This window comes from Somniosus microcephalus, chromosome 9 (genome assembly GCF_052327205.1).
Source record: "Somniosus microcephalus isolate GS21.2 chromosome 9, FLI_Smic_1.0, whole genome shotgun sequence".
Lineage (NCBI taxonomy): Eukaryota > Metazoa > Chordata > Chondrichthyes > Squaliformes > Somniosidae > Somniosus > Somniosus microcephalus.
In genome coordinates this window covers 92,049,965-92,077,118 of record NC_140995.1, presented here as the reverse complement: position 1 = coordinate 92,077,118, position 27,154 = coordinate 92,049,965, and the positions used below count along the sequence as shown (strand labels likewise).

General features: G+C 45.1%; 1 protein-coding gene across 3 annotated transcripts in view; it reads right to left on the bottom strand.

Annotated features, from left to right (window-relative positions):
* LOC147112523 (uncharacterized) overlaps positions 1 to 27,154 on the bottom strand; it is a 100,713-nt gene that overhangs the window by 67,268 nt on the left and 6,291 nt on the right. For all 3 annotated transcript variants that reach the window (XM_085996851.1, XM_085996852.1, XM_085996850.1), the window contains exons 2-4: positions 16,404 to 16,502; positions 12,126 to 12,210; positions 3,414 to 3,587 (exon numbers count right to left, since the gene is read on the bottom strand). In XM_085996851.1, coding sequence (XP_085852977.1) covers positions 3,414 to 3,587; positions 12,126 to 12,210; positions 16,404 to 16,502 — 358 coding nt within the window. The remainder of the gene's footprint in view (positions 1 to 3,413; positions 3,588 to 12,125; positions 12,211 to 16,403; positions 16,503 to 27,154) is intronic.

The window sequence follows — 27,154 nt, the reverse complement described above, 5'->3', positions numbered from 1 at the left end:
TGAGTCTTACATTAAATATATGCCTACCCACTCCAGTGAATTCCAACCCATTACTTTCTAACTATGGAGCCTCATTATGAAAAAAAATTCAGTACAACCCATTCACTTGTTTGCCAAGAAGTTATATTTTGGTAATGAAAAAAATATATTTTTCTTATGAAAAAACTATGTTCCAATTTACTTCTAGTTGGCGCTGTACTAATATCAGTATCTGTGTCTTACAAGGTTATTTTAGGCAAACAGATGTTTATGAAGCTACAGGGCTGAATTCTGGGACCTCCTAGTACACTTGCCTTACCATCAGGAACACATCTTATTGCAAAGTCAGTGAGCTCCATTTACCAAACTTTCACATGTAATATCTTTAACATAGAAGACCATCCCAAGGTGCTTCAGAGTCGTAATGGATGGATGCCGAGCCAAGCAAGGAGATATTAGGATGGGTGACCAAAAACTTGGTAAAAGAGGTGAGCTTTAAGAATGTAAGAAATAGGAGCATTATTAGGCCATTCGGCCCCTTGAGCCTGTTCCGCCATTCAATAAGATCATGGCTGCAGGGAACAGAGGGAGGTGGAAAGGTGGAAGGGTTTAAAGGGGGAAGTCCAGAGCATGCGGCAGGGGTGGCTGAAGACATAGCCACATAGCGGGGTGAAGGGAAGGGGCTGCACACGAGCACAGAGTCCGAGGAACAAAGAGTTTGGGGGGCGAGGTTATAGTACTGGAGGAGGTTATAGAGATTGGATGGAGCAAGACCATGAAGGGATTTTAAAATACGCACGCAAATTTAAAATTTAAGGCATTGGGGAACTGGTTGGCAATGTATGTCAGCGAAGACATGGATGGTAAGCGAGTGAGTCTTGGTAAGTGATAGGATACAACCTGGAAAGTTTTGGATGAGCTGAAGAATAGATGAGTCTGGAGGTAACAAAGGCATGGATGAGGTTTTCAGAAGCAAATGGGTTATGTAGGGGTGGCGGTGATGATGTTAGATGTGGAAGTAGGCAGTCTTTGTGATAAAGAGGACCCGGGGTCGGAAGCTCAGCTCGGGGTCGAATACATTTGACCTGAGATGGTGACTTAAGGAGGGGGAAAGAATCGTTGGCAAGGGTACAGAGTTTGTGGTGGGGATGAAGACAATGGGCAGGATTTTCATTGGGCCGTGGAGGCGGGATTGGAGGCGTGTGGGGGGTTAAAATCCCCAAAATCGGGGGGCACGAACCCATCCCACCCCCAACCCGCCTCCATGCCAGTTTCAAAGGAGGCGGATACCCGACCCGCACTGGGACCCGCCTCCCCGAGGCGGGAAGGGGATTAGTGCCAATTAACTGCCTGTTAACAGGTAGTTAACAGGCAGTTTTTAGCCTAATCCCTATTTTCATTGGTGAAATGTGGGATTCCCGATGGCTCCAAACCACGCCAAGTTAGCGAGGTGGGCCGTTGGGATGAAGGGCTTGGAGGGGTCGAGATGTCCGGTGTTCAGGTGAGTGATGGATGCATGAGTGCAAAGGTAAGTGTGTTTGGTGTGTGTAAAGTGTTTAAAGAAGTTTTACTTACATGTACTTACCTTTACAGCCTTCCTTCAGGTCTCGGGAGTCCCTCATCTCACCGACACAGAAAGCAGAATGGCCGCGAGCTGTCAAAAGTTCCAGCATTCAGCTTTCTGTTCCGGGGAGATCGCTAAATCATCCTGAGAGGAAGGAATTAACCTGGAGTACAGATTGTCAGTGTTTGACAGCTTCAAACAGCTGTCAAACGCTGATATTTCATCTGTCAAAAGGTCTTGACAGATGAAATATCAATCTGTGACATCACCTGTTGTCGGGTGGCCCTTAATTGGCCTGCTGAGCCCACTGGGCGGGCTCAGCAAGGTCAATCAAGTCAAAATCGCGTGGGTTGGCTAGAACTCGATGGAGGCGGGACTACAACCCCGAAAGTTGTAGTCCCGCCTCCTATCCGCCTCCTCAATGAAAATCCAGCCCAATGCCTTCAGTCTTTCCAATATTTAGCTGGAGGAAATTGAAGCTCATCCATATATACCTTGTACGTTTTGTAGTATCATTAAAAGATATGGGGGAAGGAAGACCGAGATTACTGCATTGATGCCTGAACCAACATATGTTAAAGAAAGGATTTGCATCAGTGTCAGTTTTAGACTGCCAAATGTTTGTGCACTGGCAAATAGGTCAAATCTCCATTGCCATTTTCTGTTTTTTATTTACTTTCTACTGTTGCCCCCATACAGTTTGGCATTTTCAGCCCAAGAGGACAAGGCAGCAAACGTCTCCCAGTGGGATAGTACCTAACATCCAAGCAGAGAATCATGAGTGTGAGCTCGTACATTATATTGGAATGCCACCTACCTCAACCACCTTTAAACACATCTATGACAGTAAAGATGCATTCTCTCATTTTATGTTAAATTAAGAAGCTTCAAAAATCTGGAGCCTCCTTTCTGCAGCCAGCTTGACAGCATTGTAGTACAATGTATTGGAGAATAACATTTTGTGTCAGTAATACTTTGGATGTTATGTTCCTGATCTCAAGTATGCCATAGTAGAGACATCAAATGGAAGTTAATGGTTTTCCACAGAAGGGAAAGAAAATGCAGTCAACCTGGGCGTTGTCACACAGTGCCTAGTGAACAAAAATAGATCGGCACTTGTGGAGGTCCAAAAGCAGGTTGTCTTCCTGGTTGGGAAACCGCAGAAGTAAAAATAATTAAAAAAATAATTTACAAAGAAAAGGTTACAGGTGCAGTTTGAAAACTTAAATATTATTAAAGGGTTGAATTTCTGTAGGGGTTCTCCCGATTGTCCACCGTAACTTCGGCGGAAGGTTCGTGGAAGCCCCGGAGATACAGCATAACCAGCATTTACGCCGTTCCTCTCGGAGTTCCACAGATCTTTCGCTGAAGTTACGATGGATGATCGGGAGATCCCGTGGAAATTCGAGCACCAGGTACTCAATAATTGAACTAATTATCAGGTGTCTTAAAAATGCACGTTTGCCGTAAACAAATTGTTAACAGCTAAATGTCTAACACATTTGAAAAGATCACGGTCCTTATGTTAGCCAATTCTACAGATTTAAAAATAAAAATCGAACTGATTTAAAGAAAAATTGGGGGAATTTTCAGAATGTTCTCAGTACATTATGTTCCCTCACAAGCACTAATAGAATAATGCTTTTGTGATTATTTAAATGTAAATTGGGTTGGGATGTTAATCACCACCTGCTCCTAAATTTTACTGCTGACAGTAAATTAAAATATTTAAATGAAGGCTTTACTGCCATAACTGGAAAATAACTGGGGCAGAAAAAGTCTAATAACATCCTCTCTGAAGATATGCCCCATGTTTTTAAATTTCAACCTACATAGCCAACAAAAGGTCAGTGGTAGCGTTTTGTGATACCTTCTTGATCATCCGAGCCCCTATTGTCCTTAGCTGTTCTTGAAGCAGTCCTGCTTCCATCAGAATAAGAAGGAAAATTAGGATCGAAGAAACCAGTCATGTCACACTTCTTCCTTTGACGCTCTTTTCTCAACTGACGTTTTTCTCGGTTGCTGATTTTTGTTACCCAGTCTCCTAGAAAATAATAAAAGAATAAAACTTACATTAATATAGCACTTTATCATGTTGAAACATCTCAATACTTCACACAATGAATTACTATTGATGTGCTGTGAATGTTGTGATGTAGGCAAAAAAAATGATCATTCAAAAAGCTTGCATTACAAACGTATAAACCAACTTGCATATGACAGATTTGTTGCATACAGATTTGTTGTCATAACAACAGTTTGGGTTCCACCAGGACCACTCGGCTCCAGACCTCAATACAGCCTTGGTCCAAACATGGACAAAAGAGCTGAATTCCAGAGGTGACATCAAGGCAGCATTTGACCGAGTCTGGCATCAAGGAGCCCCAGTAAAACTGAAGTCAATGAGAATCGAGGGGGGGAAAACTCTCCACTGGCTGGAGTCATAGCTAGCAGAAAGGAAGATGGTTGTGGTTGTTGGAGATCAATCATCACAGCCCCAGGACATCGCTGCAGGAGTTCCTCAGGGCAGTGTCCTCGGCCCAACCATCTTCAGCTGCTTCATCAATGACATTCCCTCCATCATAAGGTCAGAAGTGTGGATATTCGCTGATGACTGCACAGTGTTCAGTGCCATTCGCAACTCCTCAGATAATGAAGCAGTCCATGCCTGCACGCAGCAAGACCTGGACGACATTCAGGCTTGGGCTGATATGTGGCAGGTAACATTCGCGCCACATAAGTGCCAGGCAATGACTATCTCCAACAAGCTAGAGTCTAACCACCACCCCTTGACATTCAACGACATTACCATCGCCGAATCCCCCACTATCAATATCCTGGGGGTCACCATTGACCAGAAACTTAACTGGGCCAGCCACATAAATACTGTGGCAACAAGAGCAGGTCAGAGGCTGGGTATTTCTGCGGCGAGTGTCTCACCTCCTGACTCCCCAAAGCCTTTCCACCAACTACAAGGCACAAGTCAGGAGTGTCCTTGCCTGGTTGAGTGCAGCTCCAACAACACTCAAGAAGCTCGATACCATCCAAGACAAAGCAGCCCGCGTGTTTGGCACCCCATCATCCATCTTAAACATTCACTCCCTCCACCATCGGCGTACCATGGCTGCAGTGTGTGCCATCTACAAGATGCACTGCAGCAACTCGCCAAGGCTTCTTCGGCAGCACCTCCCAAACCCGCGACCTCTACCACCTAGAAGGACAAGGGCAGCAGGCATATGGGAACACCGCCACCTCCAAGTTCCCCTCCAAGTCACACACCATCCTGATTTGGAAGTACATCACCGTTCCTTCATCGTTGCTGGGTCAAAATCCTGGAACTCCCTCCCTAACAGCACTGTTGGGAGTACCTTCACCAAATGGACTGCATCGGTTCAAGAAGGCGGCTCACCACCACCTGCTCAAGGGCAATTAGGGATGGGCAATAAATGCTGGCTTGCCAGCGACGCCCACATCCCATGAACAAATATAAATTTAAAAAAAACAAAACAAGAGAATAGACATTTGATCCAAGTAACAGTTACTTCTGTTGATAATTACATCTATCTAACACTTGGCAGCATTTTCATCTACTGCTGCTAACAGATGTACTGCAATATGTAAGTGACCACGACCAATATAGGCCATTGTTTCAGTCACTGTCAGTGATAAAGGGAGGGCAGAAAGTCCTTTTTGATTGATTTGGTTGAGGAAGATAGTTTGATTTCATAACTGTTATGCACATGGTGAGCTCATCTCACATGAGACAAAAGTAGCTGATTTTCATGAGGTTGAGGAATGGGAACCTATTTCGCGAACTCCATCCATGGTCTGCAGCAGGTCTCCTGGGGTTCGGTGGCTTCAAAGCATGTCTTGGACAGTTTGAAGTAGGTGCCCATGAGAGTCTTCATGGAGTGAGAAAATTGATGAGTTTTTGAAAACCGCCAATCAAAATTCTGCTACGGCTATTATTTTCTTCTATAAAATGGGGGCATACTGTGGACAAAAAAGTACCCTCTCTAGACTTTCCTTCCTCAAGTAGATAAAAGGAAGTTTCCCAAAAGTAGCAGCAGTGGATCAACTGGTACTGCAAATCCAACCATTTCCGTGGTTATTACCAGGAAGCCCTTCCAGGTCTTTGATAACTGAAAGTCGATAAATCCCCTGGACCTGATGGCCTACATCCTAGGGTTTTGAAAGAGTTGGCTATAGAGATAGTGGATGCATTGATTGTCATTTTCCAAAATTTCATAGATTCTAGAACGGTTCCCACTGATTGGAAGGTAGCAAATGTAACCCCACTATTTCAGAAAGGAGGGAGAGAGAAAACGGGGAACTACAGACCAGTTAGCCTGACATCAGTAGTAGGGAAAATGCTAGAATCTATTATTAAGGACGTGGTAACAGGGCACTTAGAAAATAATAGGATTGGGCAGAGTCAACATGGATTTATGAAAGGGGAATTGTGTTTGACAAATCTGTTAGAATCTTTTGAGGTTGTAACTAGCAGAATAGGTAAGGGGGAACCAGTGGATGTGGTGTATTTGGATTTTCAGAAGGCATTCGATAAGGTACCACACAAGAGGTTATTAAACAAAATTAGGGCTCATGGGATTGAACAGAGAGTAGGAATAAATGGGTCATTTTCGGGTTGGCAGGCTGTAACTAGTGGGCTACCGCAAGGATCGGTGCTTGGGCCTCAGCTATTCACAATCTACATCAATGATTTAGATGAGGTGACCAAATGTAATATATCCAAGTTTGCTGAAGATACAAAGCTGGGAGGAGGCTTCAAGGGGATATAGACAGGCTAAGTGAGTGGGCACGAACATAGCAAATGGAATATAATGTGGAGAAATGTGAAGTTATCCACTTTGGTAGGCAAAATAGAAAAGCAGAGTATTTTTTAAATGGTGAGAGATTGGGAAATGTTGGTGTTCAGAAGGACCTGGGTGTCCTTGTACACCAATCACTGAAAGTTAACATGCAGGTACAGCAAGCAATTAGGAAAGCAAATGGTATGTTGGCCTTTATTACAAGTGTATTTGAGTATAAGAGTAAAGACTTCTTACTGCAATTATATAGGGCCCTGGTGAGACCACACCTGGAGTATTGTGTACAGTTTTGGTCTCCTTACCTAAGGAAGGATATACTTGCCATAGAGGGAGTGCAACAAAGGTTCACCAGACTGATTCCTGGGATGGAGGGATTGTCCTATGAGGAGAGATTGAGTAGACTAGGCCTATATTCTCTAGAGTTTAGAAGAATGAGAGGTGATCTTATTGAAACATATAGGGGGAGAAATTCAGTATAACCCTGTTTGGGGCGCCATTAGCAGTCGTGCGCAAAGTTTAGCACCTGGCGCTAATTATCGCCTCCGACGGCAAACTTGGCTTTTATCGCCCCTGGAGGTGATTGGAGCGCTAAATCAGGAGCTACACACCTCTCTTAAGGCGCAAAGGCCGAGGTGCGAGGCGCTACCTCAGAGGGCGGGCGCAGCGCAGGTGCTGCCAGTTAGCGATTGAACACAGACACATTGGCGCCGGTCAGTTCTTAAAGGGGAGGGTCGATCTTGCTCTGCAACCACACCCTGCTCATTGGAGCCTTGAATCTCGGCCTGGGCAGAGCTGTGACTAAATCTAGCAGCCAAACACTATGGAGAGGGCCAGGGAGCGAGCACAGCGCTTCTGTGAGCGGGCCTTGGAGGCTCTGGTTGCTGCGGTGGGGCGCAGAAGATCCACTCTGTACCCAGAGAGTGGCAGGAGGCCTTTGCCACGTGAGTATAGAAGAGTGTGGAGGGAGGTGGCTCAGAGAGTCACCTCAAGCAGCATGGTGCCTAGGACCCATCTGCAATGTAGGAAAAAGTTCAACGACCTCACTCGGGTCGTCAGGGTGAGTGCCTTTTTTTCAAAACCTCTCCATCCCTCCATCTCAACCTCACTTTATGGCCAGAGGATCTTGAAAGCCCCAATGCCCAACACTCATCCAACACCTATGGCCCTTTCATCAAACACACACGCACATTCCACACTTTGCATACAGTAAGGGCTATTCAACTATGGGAGGCATTTCAGGCAAGACCATGACTGCATACAGTAAGGGCTATTCAACTATGGGAGGCATTTCAGGCAAGACCATAGCTGCATACAGTGAGGGCTATTCAACTATGGAAGGCATTTCAGGCAAGTCCATGGCTGCATACAGTAAGGGCTATTCAACTATGGGAGGCATTTCAGGCAAGCCCATGGCTGTATATTTACTCAGACGCCGTCCTTTTTCTTGCAGGCCAAGCTGTCTCATAATAGGAGACAGCAGCAACGGACCGGTGGAGGGCGGCCTCAGCTGCAACCCCTCAGCGATCTTGAGGAACGCGTCCACAGGATTGTGGCAAGCCGGGTGATTGGTCCCGTCGCCACTGGAGACGCCGACCCCGTTCTGGACAGCAATGGTGAGGTCATCACGTTTTTGTCCTCTCTCCTTCCGCTTGTTCCTCACAACACCAGCCTTTGACACTTTCAATACAAATCACTAAATCGCTGCACTCATGCCTCCCTTGATGCCACCCTGTCCTCACGCTAAAGCCACTCTTGTACCTCCCTGCTTTCAGATGGTGTTTCACCAGGTGAGGAGGCAGGCCCTCAAGCTGCCAGTGGGAGTGAAGCTGAAGGCGAGGAGGAAGAGGAAGCCGGAGCATCAGCGCCACCCTCTCCCGAGGAAGCCCATGCCCACACTGGGAACACGCCTTCCCTGGAGGGGAGCAGGGGGGAAGGGTCTGATGAGGGTGAAGCTCCAGGACCCAGCGGGCTGCAGCAACGCGATGGGGGTAGGGAAGCTCGGGGGCCTTCTCCCCGGAGGGAGAATATGCCATCGAGTCCTGCTGCACTGGACGCAGAGGAGGAGCGGGTCTTCGCTGAAATGAGCGCCCAGGCGGAGCACAGGCACAGTGAGCTCATGGCTGCAGTGGCAAGGGTGCCCGAATCCATTGAATCACTGGCAAGGAGAGTGGAGCACTTCGCTGTAGCACAGGCGGATGCCACGCAAATGTTTAGTGCTGCAATTCAGTCACTGGCTGCCATGACCCCATCTCTGACTGCTCTCATGCAGACTCAGATTGAGGCCACGCGAGCACTGACTGCTGCCATCCTTGCTGGTTCGGACACATTTCCCCGGGGCTCTCACCGTGCCGCAGCAGGCCAGCAATCTGTGCTCCAGCAGATTGCTCCGGATGCTGAAGTGCTGCCCTGTGGGAGTGCCAGTGTGTCGGTCGAGCAGGGAGGTGCTGTCCTCTCTCAAGATGACAGCATTCCTGCTGCCACCACTGGCACTTCTCCACTGCAGTTGCCACCGCCTGTAGGACAGACTGCTGCCGCCCATGCAGAGTTGGTGCAGTCTGCAGCCGGGCCCTCCAGGCCCAGAGCTGGTCGAGGCCGTCCTTCAAGGGCATCTGCAGTCTCAGTTTCTGACACTCAGCAGCCTTCCACCAGCCTTGCTGCAGCCACTGGGGTCCCATTACAGAGGAGCTGCAGGGTGGGAAGAGGGGAATTTCACAAGGGAAGGAGATCACCCTCGAAGGGCAAAAAGTAGGAGGTGTGACAAAATGTTGTTCATTGTTTTATTAAAGGCCGAGGTTCGTGGTCAAATTTTTTAAAACTGCTTTGGATATTGTCTCCAGGTTGTGAGAGCCAGTTATGTTAATGACTTTTTTTTTGTGTTTCTTTCTATTAGTTTGTCCTGCGGAAATGAGACACACAGCGTTTGTAAAATAAATAAGTTTCTGTATTCAAAATGTACATGTTTGGTCTTTGCAATCATTGTTGCCTTGACCGGCTTAGGGGTTTCGGGATGGTTTCATTCAGGTTGTTTGAATGGCAGAAGCCATTTCCTCAGAAGGGGCCTAGAAGCGACTTGCTATGAGCCTTTGACGGATGGCTGTTCCACTTTGTACATTGTGTGCCTCCCTCCTACCTTGGTGCTGCTGATGATCATCCTCCTCATCTTCCTCCTCCTCTTCTTCCTCCTCTGGTGGTGCTCCAATGTCTGGTGGCATTGGCTGGGTCCTGAGGATTGCAAGGTTATGCAGCATGCAGCACACAACAACGAAGTGGGGGACTCGCTCAGGCGAGTACTGAAGGGCTCCTCCAGAACGGTCCAGACAGCGGAACCGTTGCTTGAGCACGCAGATTGTGTGCTCAACAATGTTCCTGGTAGCTTGATGGCTCTCGTTGTATCGCAGCTCAGCAGGTGTGTTGGGCATACGGAGCAGTGTCATCAGCCAGGTGCAGAGGATATCCCTTGTCCCTGAGAAGCCAACCACCTGGGTGATGCGGTGCCTGGAAAAGGTCTGCCACAGAAGTCTGGCGCAGGATGAAGGCATCATGGCTGCTGCCAGGAAAGTGGGAATTGACAGCGAGTATCAGCTGTCTGTGGTCACAGACGAACTGAACGTTTAAGGAATGGAAGCCCTTTCGGTTGCGGAAATCCTCGGCATTCTCTTGCGGTGCACGCAAAGCCACATGCGTGCAGTCAATGGCGCCCTGCACCATGGGGAAGCCCGCTATCATCGCAAAGCCCGTTGCGCGTTCTTGCTGCTTGTCTGGGGTCATGGGGAAAGAGATGTACTCTCATCTCCTTTTAAAGAGGGCATTTGTGACCTGACGGATGCAGCAATGCACCGCGAACTGGGAGATATTGGCGATGTCCCCAGTAGCTGATTGAAATGAGCCGGTGGCATAAAAGTTGAGAGCCACTGTTATCTTCACTGCCACCGACAGAGATGTCCTGCTCCTCAGTTGAGGCTGCAGATCTGGCTGAAGCAGGTGGCAGAGCTCAGTGACCACCTCCTTGCTGAAGCGCAGCCTTCGCAAACACTGCTCCTCAGACATATTAATGTAGGAGAACTGTTGGCGAAAAACCCTGGGAGGGTAAGGTCTCCTGTACAGAGGCCTGTTGGCCCTCCTCAGTCTGGCCATGATTGCCACTCTCTCTCTGCGTCTCTGTGCTCTCCGAATGTGATGGAGCAGGACGATGACCATTGCAGCCCCCATAGTATCTAGGCAATCAAAGTTATGAAGGTCGAAAACCAAAGTACCTGCAAAGTTATGGTCAGAAGCCAAAACTACCTCAGACAGTGTTGACTCAATGCAGAAGTCTCTCTTTCTCTCTCTCAAAATCTCTCTTTCTCTCTCAGAACGAGTGGTGCACAAATGGCTACCACACAAAAGCCAGGAAGAGGCCCCTTTAAATAGTGACCTCCAGCACCACAGCGACTGGGAAGCGTTCCAGTCAACCTGTCGCTGGTTGCGCCAGGCGGAAAGGAGGGGGGCGCCACTCAATTTCCATCCCAGGGCGTCACAAGGGCGTTGCACTCTCGAATGACGTCAAGATCTGCGTGCGCAGGAGATCGGGCGGTATTGTTTAGCGCCAGCGCAAAATGTCCGGTCCATTTCGCGAGGCGCAAATATCGCCGCGCCCGGGCGCGAGTTGCATTGCGCCCCATTAGCGCCCTCTTAAGGCGCTAACGGGAGGCGCAAACCAGCTGAATTTTTTCCCCATACAATTCTTACAGGACTTGACAGGGTAGATGCAGGGAGGATGTTTCCCCTGGCTGGGGAGTCTAGAACCGGGGGTCACAATCTCAGAATAAGGGGACTGAGATGAGGAGAAATGTCTTCACTCAGGGGATGGTGATACTTTGGAATTCTCTACCCCAGTGGGCTGTGGAGGCTCAGTCATTGAGTATATTCAAGATAGAGATCGATAGATTTTTGAATACTGTATTAAGGGAATCAAGGGATATGGGAATAGTGCAGGAAAGTGGAGATGAGGTAGAAGATCAGCCATGATCTTACCGAATGGCGGTACTCCTGCTCCTATTTCTTTTGTTATTATGTTCTAACTGAGAATAATCCCATATGTGCGAGCATCTGCTTACTTTATTTTACTTCTTAGTTAATTTTAATTAACCTCTCAACCAACATTGCCGGCGGTCTGAAGGTCCTGCGCAGGCCATTCACTGGTTTTTCAATGGGAATAACCACGTGTGCATGAAGATTTGAATGGGCCGTGCAGCCACTTAACGAGGCCGCCCACGAAAAAAAAAATTACAGGGAACATTGCTCACAACATAGCTAGCATTGGTGATGGCATCATACATCATCGAAATCATCATGTGCTCTCCCTCATTCCCAAACTTTTTTCTTTTTTATTGGTTAATGCGATGTGGGCGCGCTGGCAGGTCCAGCATTTATTGCCCATCCCTAGTTGCCCTTGAGAAAGTGGTGGTGAGCCATCTTCTTGAACTGCTGCAGTCTGTGTGGTGAAGGTACTCCCACAGTACTTTAGGTAGGGTGTTCCAGGATTTTGACCCAGCGATGATGAAGGAACGGCGACATACTTCCAAGTCAGGATGGGGTGTTACTGGTCTTTTACAAGTATTTTGTTCACAATTCAGCAGAAAACAGTTCTTTGATCTATTGACTGATGAAGTAAAGGGAAAGGAAATGAATCCATGCCACAGAAAATGTTCCTCCCTTAACTGAACATTCACAATTTCAGGATCCCATTTACTTGTGGTTTTCAAACTCACCAGCTTCCTCCTCATTTCTTTCTCTATTTCCTGAAACACTTTGTTCCTTTGATCTCTCATCTAATCGTTGCTTTTTCTTCTTGGCCTACGAAAGAATAGAAACAATGCCTTCAGAGTTCTGTAATGTTCAGAATGCTTTATTTAACCACAGGAGGAGGAGAACACAGAGTTTTCAAACACAAACACACATACATAGAAAAAAAAACATTGTTTGATTAAACTTCCTGCTTGTGGCTGCCTGTTATTTTCATATCAAGATCAGATACTAATGGGCTGCAAATGGCTGTGACATATTTCTAGTAGGTTGTCTCTGGGCCCTTTTTAATCTGGAATTTGGCTGAAGTATGAACCCAAATGACAAGGTACACAGTGGCTTAATGCTAATTTTCCATTGTCAAGCCATCAAAATGCAGATGCTGTAAATTATCAGGGCTGTCTTTCTGGAGTTACTGTGTAAATTTTTACAATGAAGTGTTTGGAACTGTGCCACTCCACCCATCAATTTACACCCACTTTTAGCTCTAATGCATGTCTAATAATAAGTATTTAAAATAATTAACATATTGAACATAGATATGGCAACCGAAAGCTTTGTAAAGAAGTGGAATCTGAAGCAGTTAATGTGTTGAGTAACTAGTTTAAACAACAGCTGCAAGAATACCTGGTGATTCAGGAGTTATGAGGATGGATCGAGGTCATTGTTTGCCATGTGATAGCTGAACTGTGCGGATCATGGAAATGTCAAGTCAAGGAAGATAACTGGTCAAAAAATGTGTGATGTAAGATTGAATAGACATTCTGGAGTTTTGCTTTCTTGGGCTTTATATAGAGGGCAGCGAGAAATTTGCAGAACAATTCCTCAGATTAAATGGGCTGGGATTATGGAGCAGACTATACATGGTTCATAGGAAGAAGGGGCTTGATGTGCCACTGACTCAAATTGTCTGGATCTGAATAGAATCATAGAATGGTTACAGCACAGAAGGAGGCCATTCGGCTGGTCGAGCCCGTGCCAGCTCTCTGGCTCAGCTCAGCTAGTCCCACTCCCCTGCTCTTTCCCCGTAGCCCTGTAATTTTTTTTCCTTCAGGTGCTTATCCAATTCCCAATTTTGAAAGCCACGATGGAGTCTGCCTCCACCACCCTCTCAGGCAGTGCATTCCAGATCCTAACTACTCGCTGCGTAAAAAAGTTTTTCCTCATGTCGCCTTTGGTTCTTCTGCCAATCACCTTAAATCGCTGTCCTCTGGTTCTCGACCATTCCGACAATGGGAACAGTTTCTCTCTATCTACTCTGTCTAGACCTCTCATGATTTTGAACACCTCTATCAAATCTCCTCTCAACCTTCTCTGCTCTAAGGAGAACAACCCCAGCTTCTCTAGTCTACCCACGTAACTGAAGTCCCTCATCCCTGGAACCATTTTGTAAATCTCTAAGGCCTTCACATCCTTAGTCTCACCCTCGACTGAAACAATCATGATGAACTGAGCTGTGGGAAAGTGGGGTTGTGGCTCCTCCCATCCTTAGGGTGGTGGGAGGGGAAAGTTAGATGCACAAGGCAAAGTCCTGAAGGCTCTGTTGCACTTGATGATTCGTTTATATTTACAGGCTGTTATTAAATATACTTTTCTATATTTGACATTTTTCCTGGAAGAAGTTGAAGACTCTGTTATCGGGTGCTTACATAGGGCTTCACAAATGCCATTTAGTTCAGACACCTGGAGGGCATTATTTATATGATTTAAATTACAAGAAGCAACTGCAATAATATGAAAATAAATGTGCAATTGTTGACAGTTCCACACAGCTTATGCTGGAGGTGTCTCAACTGAAGGAGAGGTTTACAATGAAAGCGCAGAGAACATATTTGACACAAATCCGACCGTTCCAAGTCAACGGGGTTCAGTAACAGACCAATTACATACCACATCCCTTTGCCAAACACGCACCACACTGAGTTGATCATGGAGGCAGATATGTTTGCAGCTGTGGGCAGATGCACAGACAAGGCTTGCTATCTCATGCAAGTTGACTGAACCACAGACACTGTCATTGGAGTTTAGGACATGACTTTTCTTAAGCTTGTGGTCCTTTTTTTAAAAACCTGGCCAGTTGCTATGCGATCTGGGTGAGATCAATGGAATCATAAAGCATGAATCACCAATACCACCACTGTACTTATTAGGAGGCTGGGACACTCACTTGAGAGATATCATCGGTGAAATAAAAAAGTCCTATAAAGCTGGAGAACTTTCCTGACAACCAGACCAAGTGAAATGCAAAAAATACTTTATGCAGCTGTTCTGCTCATGTCCTGCAAACCCACATAATGTATGTTTACCAAGTGGCTGCGGCTTTAATTGAATGTATTTTAATGCTGCTAGAAGCAAGCTGTAAGAGAAGGGAACATCATGTGGTTTTAATCAAGTCTCAGATGGACAAATATACAGAACCACAGAAGTTTATATCATAGGCTCATTGTGTCTGTATTGGCTCTTTGATAGAGCAATCCAAAACTAATCTAAAGCAGTGGTCTTGCTCTCTCTGCATATTCCTGTGTATTCCTTTACTTCAAATGTTTATCTATTCTTCCCTTAAAAGATACAATAGTCTCTGCCTCAATTACACTCTATGGCAAAGCATTCCATGCAATAGGAACTCACTGCGTAAAGAAAGGTTTCCTAAAGTCTCTCCTGACAATTTTTAATTCATGACCCCTTTGTCACTGTCTTTTCTTCTTCACCCTACCAAAACCTTTATCATAATCTTAGAAACCACTATTAAATCTCCTGGAACTCACTGCCTGAAAGGGTGCGAGAGGCAGAAACCCTCATCGCATTGAAAAGATACTTGGATATGCACCTGAAGTGTCATAATCTGCAAGGCTACGGACCAAGAGCTGGACAGTGGGATTAGGCTGCATAGCTCTTTCTCGGCCAGCACAGACATGATGGGCCAAGTGGCCCTCTTCTGTGCCGTAAATTTCTATGATTCTATGCTTTCAGCAATCCAGTCCTTTCTGACCTATACTGGCTTCTTGTCCCCTAGCATATTTTAAAATTAAACCCCCATGTCTTCATCTCAAATCTCTCCCTGGCCTTGCCGCATATTACGTCTTGAGCCACATACAGCCTCCCCGACCCCCCAACCCGCATTCTCCCGTCCTCTGACTCTGGTTTTCAATGCATCCTTCCCTCTCCCCCATCGTCTATTTGCTCCACATCAGCTGAAGAGCCTTCAGCTGTGTTGGCTCCACTTCCTGGAACTCCCTTCCTAAACCAATTCATCTCTCCACTTCTCTCTCTTATAAACGCTTTCTCAAAACCCATCTTTTCAACCAGGCCCCTCTTAATCTCTCCACCCATAGCTCAGTGTCCATTTCTCTGTTAATTTATATTTGTAGGAACATTTTTATGTTAAAGACTCTATTTAAATGCAAGTTAATGCAGTGTAAATCACTAGGTCCAGATGCTACATGTATTGTATAAATTTGATTTTACTACATCAGATATTACAGGTTTGTTTTTGCCAATTTTTTCCCTGATAGTGATGATTCTTGCTGGGGTATGGATCCACTGGTGGTGATGCTCCTCCAGTACCTTACCTTAGTCATCGTTCTTCATGTGTAAGCCTAATCAGAAGTGTCAGTAGGCTATTCAACTGAGGAAGGCATTGCAGCTGAGCCCAATCCTCTCCTCACTCAATATCCTCATATTTGTACTTGCTACCAAGAGTAATTGAACAGCAATTTAGAATGGGAGCTCCTGCTATTTTTTCCCCTCTCTAGCCCAGGGCCACTAAGACAAATTATAGCACCCTGTCTACTGCTGTGGCTGAAACCTACTAGATGAGGAATTGAACTTGACACCTTCTGTTCTGACAAAAGGTCATCGACCTGAAGCATTAACTGTTTCTCTCTCCACAGATGCTGCCTGACCTGCTGAGTATTTCCAGCATTTTCTGTTCGAACATGGGTATGATGTGCAGTCCAAAGATGTGCAGGTTAGGTTGATTGGCTATGATAAATTGACCCTTAGTGTTAGGGGGATTAAAATATGTGGGGTTACGGGGATAGGGTGGGATATGTGTTGGTGTAAGGGTTACGGGGATCGGGTGGGATATGTGTCGGTGCAGGCTCGATGGGCCGAAATGGCCTCTATCTGCACTGTGGGGTTTCTGTGATTCTGTGATGATGTCTTAAGGTGCATTTACCCACTGAGCCACTGGGAATGCTCAACCAATCAAAGAATGAACTGAATGATGATTGTCTTCGACGTACCTTAAGAGCTTTCTTCTCTGTAGCTAGTGAACCTTTAGATTCTTCCATAGCAATCAGCTGTATGTCGTTTAATAAAGGAGGATGTCCATTCACTGGCTCCTTCAAAGAAAAGTGGAAATAGATTTATTAATTTTCCAATAAAAATCGAAGTACATGGCAAATGAAATGTTTGTACTTAGCAAATACTGCAGTAGCAGATTCTACCTCATTTTAAATATTAAAATGTTTACATTAATACAAAGCAGAAGCTCCTAGTGGAGAAACTATTTTTTAAAAAGAGTAATGAGCAGTTTTTAAAAAATTCTTTTTATTTGTTTATGGGACGTGGGCGTCACTGGCAAGGCCAGCATTTATTGTCCGTCCCTAATTGCCCTTGAGAAGGTGGTGGTGAGCCGCCTTCTTGAACCGCTGCAGTCCGTGTGGTGACGGTATTCCCACAGTGCTGTTAGGGAGGGAGTTCCAGGATTTTGACCCAGAACTTTGCAGGGTCGACTGGCTGGGTGTGCTGTTGCCGTGTCCATAACTGGTGCCGAGGTCGATTCCGGGTGGTCGGTCCGGTTTCATTTTTATTATTGTGTTTTGTAACAACTGAGTGACTTGCTAGGCCATTTCAAAGGGCAGTTAAGAGTCAACCACATTGCTGTGTGTCTGGAGTCAGACCAGGTAAGGGCGGCAGATTTCCTTCCCTAAAAGGACATTAGTGAACCAGATGGGTTTTTATGACAATCCGATAGTTAGATGGTTACCATTACTGATACTAGCTTTTTATTCCAGATTTATTTAATTAACTGAATTTAAATTCCCCAGCTGCCGTGGTGGGATCTGAACTCATGTCTCTGGATCATTAGTCCAGGCCTCTGAATTACTAGCCCAGATGACATTACCACTACGCTACTGTTACCATGCAGGTTAATAATATATATACCACAGACAACTTTTCTGGTTTGAAATCACTATCAGGAATACTGCTCATTTACCACTTGTTGTGCCTTTTCAGCAGGTATTCCCCGTTGGACCCAAAATATTAAATCAGTTTTTAATTTTAACTAGCTAATTGGAGTGCCAACCATAAGCCATCTGATCAGAAGATCAGATTTGAATGCACCTACTGCAAAATACTCTCAATTAATACCAACTTAAAAAACTGACAGAAAATCAGTTTTATAGATGTATATGCTTCAAAAGCTGATCTGATATTGAAAAAGCTATTTTTAGGAGCAGTCCATTTGAATTGATCGAGTTGAATCCCTTTGGTACTGGTTCTGATCTTAGAATAGCTCAGTAAATGTCTCAATAAGTTGAAGCATCGTTTACAGTAGAATAAGGAACAAAGAAGTGATCAAAATATATGAGGTATAGTTGAGTAGTTTCATTAGCTTGAAGCTTCTATTCCAGCATAAAACATGCCACATGGTTCCTCGTGGCCCTCAGTAGAGGGATCATGATGTAACTGTAAAGCTCGGGGCATTTAAGTTTGTTGCACAAGTGTAGACTTATATTAATAGTTATTCTTTCAGCCAATAGGATTACAAGATTCTTTCTATGTGGTTTTACTGATTCAAATACCATTTATTAAAAGCTGTTGATGAGAACTGAAACTCCTTAAAATATTTGCTATTTACCCCTTACAGAGCTAGTGTTTTCCCATGTGAGATACATGAGGCAGAGCACTTATGAAAAATGACTTAAAGGAAATGATGTTTGATTATTATTCAGAGTATTACAATGACAGGATTTGTTCCATTCTCTGCAGATGACAGATGTATGTCAAAACAATAGAATAGAGTACAGTTTGTAAGATAATAAAATTTTGACCTGAGTTGGCAAATGATAGTCAAAATGTATAGGGATTTCCCTCCACCCTCCCTCCCCCGCCACCCCCGGCAATGTTAGGCCAGCTGCAGAGTCCAAATCTGGCACTATTATGTCTCAGCAATATACAAGAAAAGCTCTGTCCAAACATGTAGATATGGACCTGGAAAAGACAAAGGCTCTTTTCAGCTCAGTTGGAATTAATACCCCAAACATCAGGCACTAGCATGCCTGGCATGAGTTCTGCAACGAGTGAGCGCTGTGTCCCCAGCCTCCACTCGTAGACCGTGGATGAGAGCAAGAAGAGGTTCAATGATTTGGATAAAAGGACAAAGGTAACTCAACACTAGAACTTAAAAGGGTCAACGGATTGTGAGGTCATCTGTAGCAACCTGCATAGTCTGTGAATGTCCTACTAGATTACATTACATAGGATATACAGCACAGAAACAGGCCATTCGTCCCACCCAGTCGATGCTGGCGTTTATGCTCCACTTGAGCATTCTTCTGTCTTTCCTCATCTAAATCTATCACCATACCCCTCTATTCCCTTCTCACTCGTATGTTTATCTAATCGTCCCTTAAATGCATCTTGAAATAAAGAGTAGATTTGCCTTTCTAAATCTAGGCTTTATTAACCTTAAAAACCCAGCAGCACATCTTCAACACCCAGTCCCAACCAAGGCTGTAGAGAACTGAATTTAAGATGGCCACCACAAATCACATGACATCAACTACCAATGAGTTTACAGCATATATCTCAAGGCAGGAAACAGGCAACCAATCACAATACTTCTTACAAAACAAGAATAATCACCACACATCTATACTATTCGCTTCAACCAATCCCTGTGGTAGCGAGTTCCACATTCTCACCACTCTCTGGGTAAAGAAGTTTCTTCTGAATTCCCTTTATGCTATCACAAAGTGGTGTAAATATGGAGTGACAGTTGAAATTAATGTGTAAATTGGCTACAATTATTGCAGACTCCCACACATGGAGAAAACGCAACCTAACTTCTATTCTTAGAAGAGTTTTGACGCTAATTAAGTCAACTTGATGAGCCTCCCAGGCGAGCAGGGTCTTCTCCTGGAATTGTACCAGTTCTAGGTCTGCTATTGTAAGTCAGCTTGGCCTAGAACAGGCAAGGTATTCAATTCGTATTTGTAATGAAAGCACAGAATTTCCAATAAAGTCAGGCAAAGGGATCTGGGGGTCCTGGTGCATGAAGCACAAAAAGCTAGTATGCAGGTGCAGCAGGTGATCAGGAAGGCCAATGGAATCTTGGCTTTTATTGCAAGGGGGATGGAGTATAAAAACAGGGAAGTCTTGCTGCAGTTATACAGGGTATTGGTGAGGCCACACCTGGAATACTGCGTGCAGTTTTGGTTTCCATATTTAAGAAAAGATATACTTGCTCTCGAGGCGGTTCAGAGAAGGTTCACTCGGTTGATTCCGGAGATGAGGGGGTTGATGTATGAGGAAAGGTTGAGTAGGTTGGGACTCTACTCATTGGAGTTCAGAAGAATGAGAGGCGATCTTATCGAAACATATAAGATTGTGAGGGGGCTTGATCGGGTGGATGCGGGGAGGATGTTTCCACTGATGGGTGAGGCTAGAACTAGGGGGCATAATCTAAGAATAAGGGGCTGCGCTTTCAAAACTGAGATGAGGAGAAACTTCTTCACTCAGAGGGTAGTAAATCTATGGAATTTGCTACCCCAGAGAGCTGTGGAAGCTGCAACATTAAATAAATTTAAAATGGAGATAGACAGTTTCCTAGCAGATAAGGGAATTAGGGGTTACGGGGAGAGAACAGGGAAGTGGACGTGAGTCTAGATTCGGATCAGCCATGATCCTATTGAATGGCGGAGCAGGCCCGAGGGGCCGTATGGCCTACTTCTGCTCCTACTTCTTATGTTCTTATAATACTTAGAAAATAGAGAGAGAGAGATGCTATATGGGAAAGAAGTGTTATTCACTGTTATTCATGCCTTGTGTTTTAAATAGTATGAGTGAATCGGGTTGCCCTATGCTTGATTTGGCACAACAGGATATAAGTGGCATAAGTTCTCACTGGATTCAAAATTACTATCCCTGACTCAACTACACAGGCTAACTCTGTGCACCTTCCTTTATAATTGACTTAATCAGCTTCAAAACTCTTCTAATAGAAGCCTCTGAGATGGGGGGCTGGCAATCCCACATGGGTGTGTGGATGCATACCTACCTTGTCACGGATTGTACAAATGACTTATAAAATATATCTGTGCATCTACTCTTGAGAATTCAAGAACGACAGCTCTGAAAACAAAAGGATTGCAAGACCTCTGAAAAGCTTACTATATTGGGTGCGGAAAGCTACTTAATGTGTCAGTGAAAGTTAAGTAGTGCTTTCCAATCTGTTTATCTATTTGTATTTCAATATAAGCTTCTTAATAAACACAAATTTGTATTTTATAGCCTGGAAAAAGTTGATGCACCTGTGTTCCTGGCCAAACAGCACATTAGACACCTGATTTATGGCTCTGTGTTTTGAATGCCAGCTTAGCCCTGTGATATCTTCTGCTGGGTCCGAAAACTACCAGTAGCATTGAAACTGAGAGCTGTCTTTATCTTGACTACCACAAGGAAGCAATGCAGACTGAAGATTTGGCCAGAATTTCCGCAGGGGTTCCTTCGATCTCCCGCTGTGACTTCAGCAGAAACCCCATAAAAACAGCGCAATGGTTATGGTGGCAGATCAGGAAACCACTGGTGAAATGTTACCCTTGCTCCAGCAACTCATCGTTCAGTAGGTGGCACAGGTCAGCAAACATCTCCCTAAATGGTCTGAGTGTTTGCATGCACTGCTGCTCCATTAAGGACAGGTTGCTTTCTTGTACTGTACACACAGCCCCAGTGTAAGTTGATGCAAAGGACGTTAAAAGTAACATCAGAACATTGGTGCTAATAAAATCATTTTTCACAGGGTGGAAAGCTTGAACTGGTACGAAGATTACCAGCTGATGCTGCCTGTCTTCTTGCCGTGGTATTCTGCTCCTTTTAATGTCAACATAAGAACATAAGAAATAGGAGCAGGAGTAGGCCATTCGGCCCTTCGAGCCTGCTCGACCATTCAATGAGATCATGGCTGATCTTCTGCCTCAACTCCATTCACCGGCCCTATCGCCATATCCCTTGATGCCCTTACTAGTCAGAAATCTATCGACTTGTTTTGAATATAATCAATGACTGAGCCTCCACAGCCCTCTGGGGTAGAGAATTCCAAAGATTCACCACCCTCTGTGTGAAGACCTGAATGGCCTACCCTTTATCCTGAGGCTGTGGCCCCTGGTTCTAGACTCCCCAGCCAAGGGAAACATTCTCCCAGCATCCACCCTATCGAGCCCTGTAATAATTTTGTATGCTTCAATGAGATCCCCTCTCATTCTTCTGAATTCAAGAGAATACAGGCCTAGTTTACTCAATCCCTTCTCATACAACAGTCCAGTCGTCAAGTTCCATGGATGTTAGCAGTGGAAAACATGTGTGTGCACTTAAAAAACAGAGGTTTTATCTAACATACCACATGTGCTATACGGGACAAACACAGTGTGGTAAACTTCAAATCTATTTATAGATATTAATAAAATAGGCTTTGATAGTTTGGGGCTTTTGTATGATTTTTGTTGGTGCATGTGTCAGAGGTTCTGCTGAAAGTGCAGTACAGAATTATTCTGTGTATTATTTGGCTTCACAAAAGTGCACACTGGGTGTGACAAACTATCTATGACCACAAAACCTGCTAGTTGGTCTTTTTTATCGATGTGTAATATTTGGCTGCAAAATACCAATCAGGAATGGGCAGAAGCTATTTCAATTCAGAGAAAAGTCAATAGTGAAAGTGTGTATTGGGGGCCGCCGATTACTCGCAATGAATAGCTGAACCATACGGACCAGAAAGATCCCAGGTTTGATCCTCAGTCTGTACTGAGTTAGCTGATCTACGCCAGAGAGACAATACAGGCATCAGAGTTAGCCTCTGCAACCCTCATTTAAGGAGTCAAAATTGGCCGGGGATTCCTAATTCTGATTACTATGCAGTAACTACTAGAAGTCTGCATATGTAGGCATGGGGTGAAAACAGAACTAGGCTTAATTGTGATACCCCAATGGTCAAATAGTCTGCAGACATTCACTATCTGAGCTCACATGCAAAGAAGGATTATACAGGCAAAGTACTGAAAGGCAACCAGTATCTGTGGAGCTGCACCCCAACAAGGAGTCAACACCTTCAGGAGAGGTGCAAGGAAGGAGCAAAATTGGTGGAAAAAGGAGACATTTTGAATGAGCACTTTCTATAGATTTTATCTAATATACATTGAGCATTCTTTAAAAGATCCATATCAGTTCAGTAAGCCTCAGCAAGCAAAATACTTAACATATTCACTGACATGAATCTTGTCATTCATGTGGAAATGACTTATGAAGTAATACTGGGTGGCCTGCTGGTGGCGCTGTCCAGGGAGAGTATATATACTCGGGCATGGGCCCAGCTTGCTCAGGGCATTCTTTAACAGGAACTAGTGAAAGACACAACTAGATCTCCATGTTGAAAAACAGTTGATTAAAGCCTTGTTTAATACTCAGACCAAGTGCCTAGTAGTTTTCTTACGTCATTCACACTATTTTGTCCACCATTTCATTCTCATATTATTGAACCACTGGTATAGATTTTAATCTCTTCCTCACAAGTCCATCATATAAGAGAGACTGGGGAACAACCCTGCTGAGAACAATGCTGTAAGCAAAAACATCTGTGAGGGCACTTAGTAACTCGCCTGGGTAATAATAGCCGACAGCATGCACTTTTCTAATTAAAGTAATGTTCCATCACAGGAAACACTGCATCACACACATCACTGGTTTTCTTCTGCTTAAACAGTTTCTCTGGCAGGATGTTTGAAGTTGTTGCAAAAAGAGAGAAAATTTTATATCCAAATCTTAAAATTTTAAAATTCTCATCCTGTTTTCAAATCCCTCCATGGCCTCGCCCCTCTATCTCTGTAACCTCCTCCAGCCCTATAACCCTCCGAGATCTCTACGCTCCTCCAATTCTCGCCTCTTGCGCATCCCCGATTTTATTCGCTCCACCATTGGCAGCTGTGCTTTCAGCTGCCTAGGCTCTAAACCCTGGAATTCCCCCCATAAACCTCTCCTCCTCTCTACCTCTCTTTCCTCCCTTAAGATGCTCCTTAAAACTTTCCTTGTCACCTGCCCTAATATCTCCTTATGTGGCTCGGTGTCAAATTCTGTTTGATAACGCTCCTGTGAAGCGCCTGGGGACGTTTTACTACGTTAAAGGCGCTATATAAATGCAAGTTGTTGTTGTTTTAGGATTTAGTTGATTACAAACTTTAAATCTTACTCTTTATTAAGAGAGCGCTACAGACTCGTTGCTACTTAGGTCCCATGTAAAATAGCAAACATCCTGGCTATTTATTTTCAAGCCTAATTATGAGTAGTTTGACTTTGTAGATTCAATTAACAATCCTCCCGGATTTCATCATCCGCTTATAATTAGGATTACTAGTTTAAGGTGACAAAGTCAAATATTGCTTTATTAAATGGGATTTTCTAAAAATTTTAATTGTGTTATAGATCATATTCCATGGTTTATGAAAATCACTTATCAGTGGCCTTACTCATCAACTCTGATTTACAAATGTTGGCTCCAAAAATCCATGGGATGGTAAGTCTGAGCACAAGTGGAAATATGAAAATTAGAAGACAGGCCTTGAAAATCCATGGAGAGGCTCCTCTCAGCAACAAATGCTGAAATGCACCTGACCCCACCAATGTTTGTGGAGTCGGGGAGGTCATGTAAGTTGCATGATTTCAGTGGGCATGGGGCAAAACTGGGACATCCACCCACCAATGAGGCTGGAAATTTTGGATAGTCCCAGGCCAAGTACCCCAGAAGAAAATATTGGTGCCCCTGCAGCCGCCTCAAAGTCATTTAAGAAAACAAGTTTTTTTTAAAATCTTTGCGGGGGGGGGGGGGGGGGGGGGGTGGGGTGGGGTCCAGATCAGGTTCGTGGCCTAGATCCCCAGGGGAGATCCAGAACTGCCAGTTGGTCAGCCAGCTGAGATTGGCAAGTTGATATATTGAGAAAAGGAGATATAAAAACCATGATCATTAGCCAGATCGCTGAGCAGGCCCTGACCATGGGAACTCCAGTTTTCAGAGTCCCTAGCCCATTCCTTACATCAGTGGCCTTGTAAGAGGTCAGCAGAGCATCTGCCACCACAAGGCCATCCGGAATCTTCAGCACCAGGTCCAAACCAAGTGTAACTGGGCATCTGCCTAGTTTCTGATCGTTCCAGCAGACTCACACTGAATTTACAGGGGCTGCAGATTTTCAACCCCAGAATGCATGATCTTGGGTTATGTCTTTGTGCCCTGGTCCAATTAAGCCCCTCCCTCTAACCCTGCTTCACCTGAAGACTAGGCTTGGTGTTAACTCGCCAAACGCAATGCCATGGGAGGTCAATTAGTTTTTAAAAAATGTTCACAATGACATATTTTGAATTCCTACATAATTTCTTTATTTGAATTAATCAAATGTATTTGACCAACATTTCCTTTATTCCCATTTACTAAAATAATCAGTACTATACATTATCCAATAGATCATATAATCCTCCTTATCTTCATAAAACAGCATATCATCCAAATTTCAATGAAAAATGTCACAGAAGATCCACTAGTAAGGTATTAAAAAGATAGCTATCAGGTATTACTATGCAACTATCTCTAACTCCACTGATCAGCAGTGGGAAAGAAAAACAATTAGGTAATGTTCTTTCACCTCCATAAACTGCAACAGCCTTAAGCACCATGATAAACTCTCTTCAACATCTGGTAAAATACTGATATGTATATTGTTTCCTCTCTTTAGTTATGAGTTGTAATGTCGTGAAACAAAAGTTGGAAACTATGGCCCGATATTTACTGGGGAGGGATTTCCAAGCCGGGCATGGGGGACGATGTTTCGAAGTCCGGGTTTCCCAAGTTTTAACACCACAGCATGCATGTTTTTTTATAGCAGGTTCCGGAAGCCAGCTTGATTGACAGACTTTGCGCCCTGTTGGACGGGGAATGCTCCAGAAGAGGCTGTAGCCCAGGAGCAGGTAGGTTTTCATCTCCTTGGGATAGAGATCGTGAGGGGACGGGGTTGGGGGGCGGTGGTGCAAGGGGTGGGTACAGTGTGGTTTGGAGGGTTGGGCGGTGATCGCAGGGGGTCGGAGAGAGATCGGGGGCAGAGATAGGGGGGTCGGTGATCGCAGGGGTAGGGGGTCAGTGATCACAGGATCCGATCACGCGAGGGGGGGAGGTCCGATCACGCGCAAGGGGTCAGATCGCCGTGGGGGGGGGGGTGGGGAGGTGTCCGATTGCGAGGTTAGCTTCAGGGACTAGGGTGAAGCACTCCTGCTCCTCCTGGCCCACAAGCAGTGCTGGATGAGAACTTACCGCTTCCACGCAGTCGTCCTTGCTTCCCTTTAGCAGCCGGGTTTCCCCGAGGCCCGGGAAACCCGGCCGGCCAGCTTTGAGCTGGAAGAGAGATAATATCTGAGGCATGCAGCCTTGTTAAAATGTTTAAATGACTGACCCGCCTCCTGGGAGCAGGTTGGTTGCCCGTCCTGTCCCATCCTCGTTAAAACTGAAAGTGGGCGGGTTCGAGATGGTTTGGGTTCGGGTTTGAGGATATAAAAATTTTAACATCCCACTCGAACCAAACCCACCAGTTGTTGGGGGTTAAAATTACCTCCCACATCTCTGGTTCCAATAATGAAGAGAATACTTGACAACTTTCTGTTGCTGGTATCACCCCTCAGAGGACTTTCAGCAGTGCCAGTTCTGACATGGTGCACTTTTAAGTTGGTGTTCCTGATGAAATTGTCTAAAACAATATCTAATCTAGAGACCAACAAAATCACAAACATCTTCAGCTAAATTGGTGAGGATGAAGTCAAGTAGGTTTTTCCCTCGTGATGGTTCTCTCACCACCTGCCGCAGGCCCAGTCTGATAGTTATGTCCTTTAGGACTCGGCCAGCAGTGGTGCTGCCGAGCCACTCTTGGTGATGGACATTGAAGTTCCCCCACCTAGAGTATATCCTGTGCCCTTGAAACTCTCAGTGCTTCTTCCAAGTGGTGTTCAACATGGAGGAGTACTGATTCATCAGCTGAGGGAGGGCAGTTGGTGGTAATCAGTAGGTTTCCTTGCCCATGCTTGACCTGAAGCCATGAGACTTCATGGGGTCCGGAGTCGATGTTGAGGACTCGCAGGGCCACTCCCTCCTGACTGTATACCACTGTGCCGCCATCTCCGGTGGGTCTGTCCTGCTGGTGGGACAGGACATACCCAGGGATGGTGATGGAGGAGTTTGGGACATTGGCTGAAAGATATGATTCTGGGAGTATGACTATGTCAGGCTGTTGCTTGACTAGTCTGTGGGACAGCTCTCCCAATTTTGGCACAAGTCCCCAGATGTTAGTGAGGGGGACTTTGCAGGGTCAACTGGGCCAGGTGTGGCGTTGTCATGACCAAAGTCAGTGTCAAGGTGGTCCATCCGGTTTTATTCTTATTATCGTTTTTTGTTGCAGTTTATTACAACGGAGTGGTTTGCTAGGCCATTTCAGAGGGCAGTTAAGAGTTGCTGTGGCCAGACCAGGTAAGGACAGCAAATTTCCTTCCCTAAAGGACATTATTGAACCAAATGGGTTTTATGACAATCTGATAGTTTCATGATAGTACCATTACTGATACTAGCTTTTTATTCCAGATTTATTTAATTAACTGAACTTAAATTCCCCAGCTGCCGTGGTGGGATTATGAACTCATGTCTCTGGATCATTAGTCCAGGTCTCTGGATTACTAATCCAGTAGCATA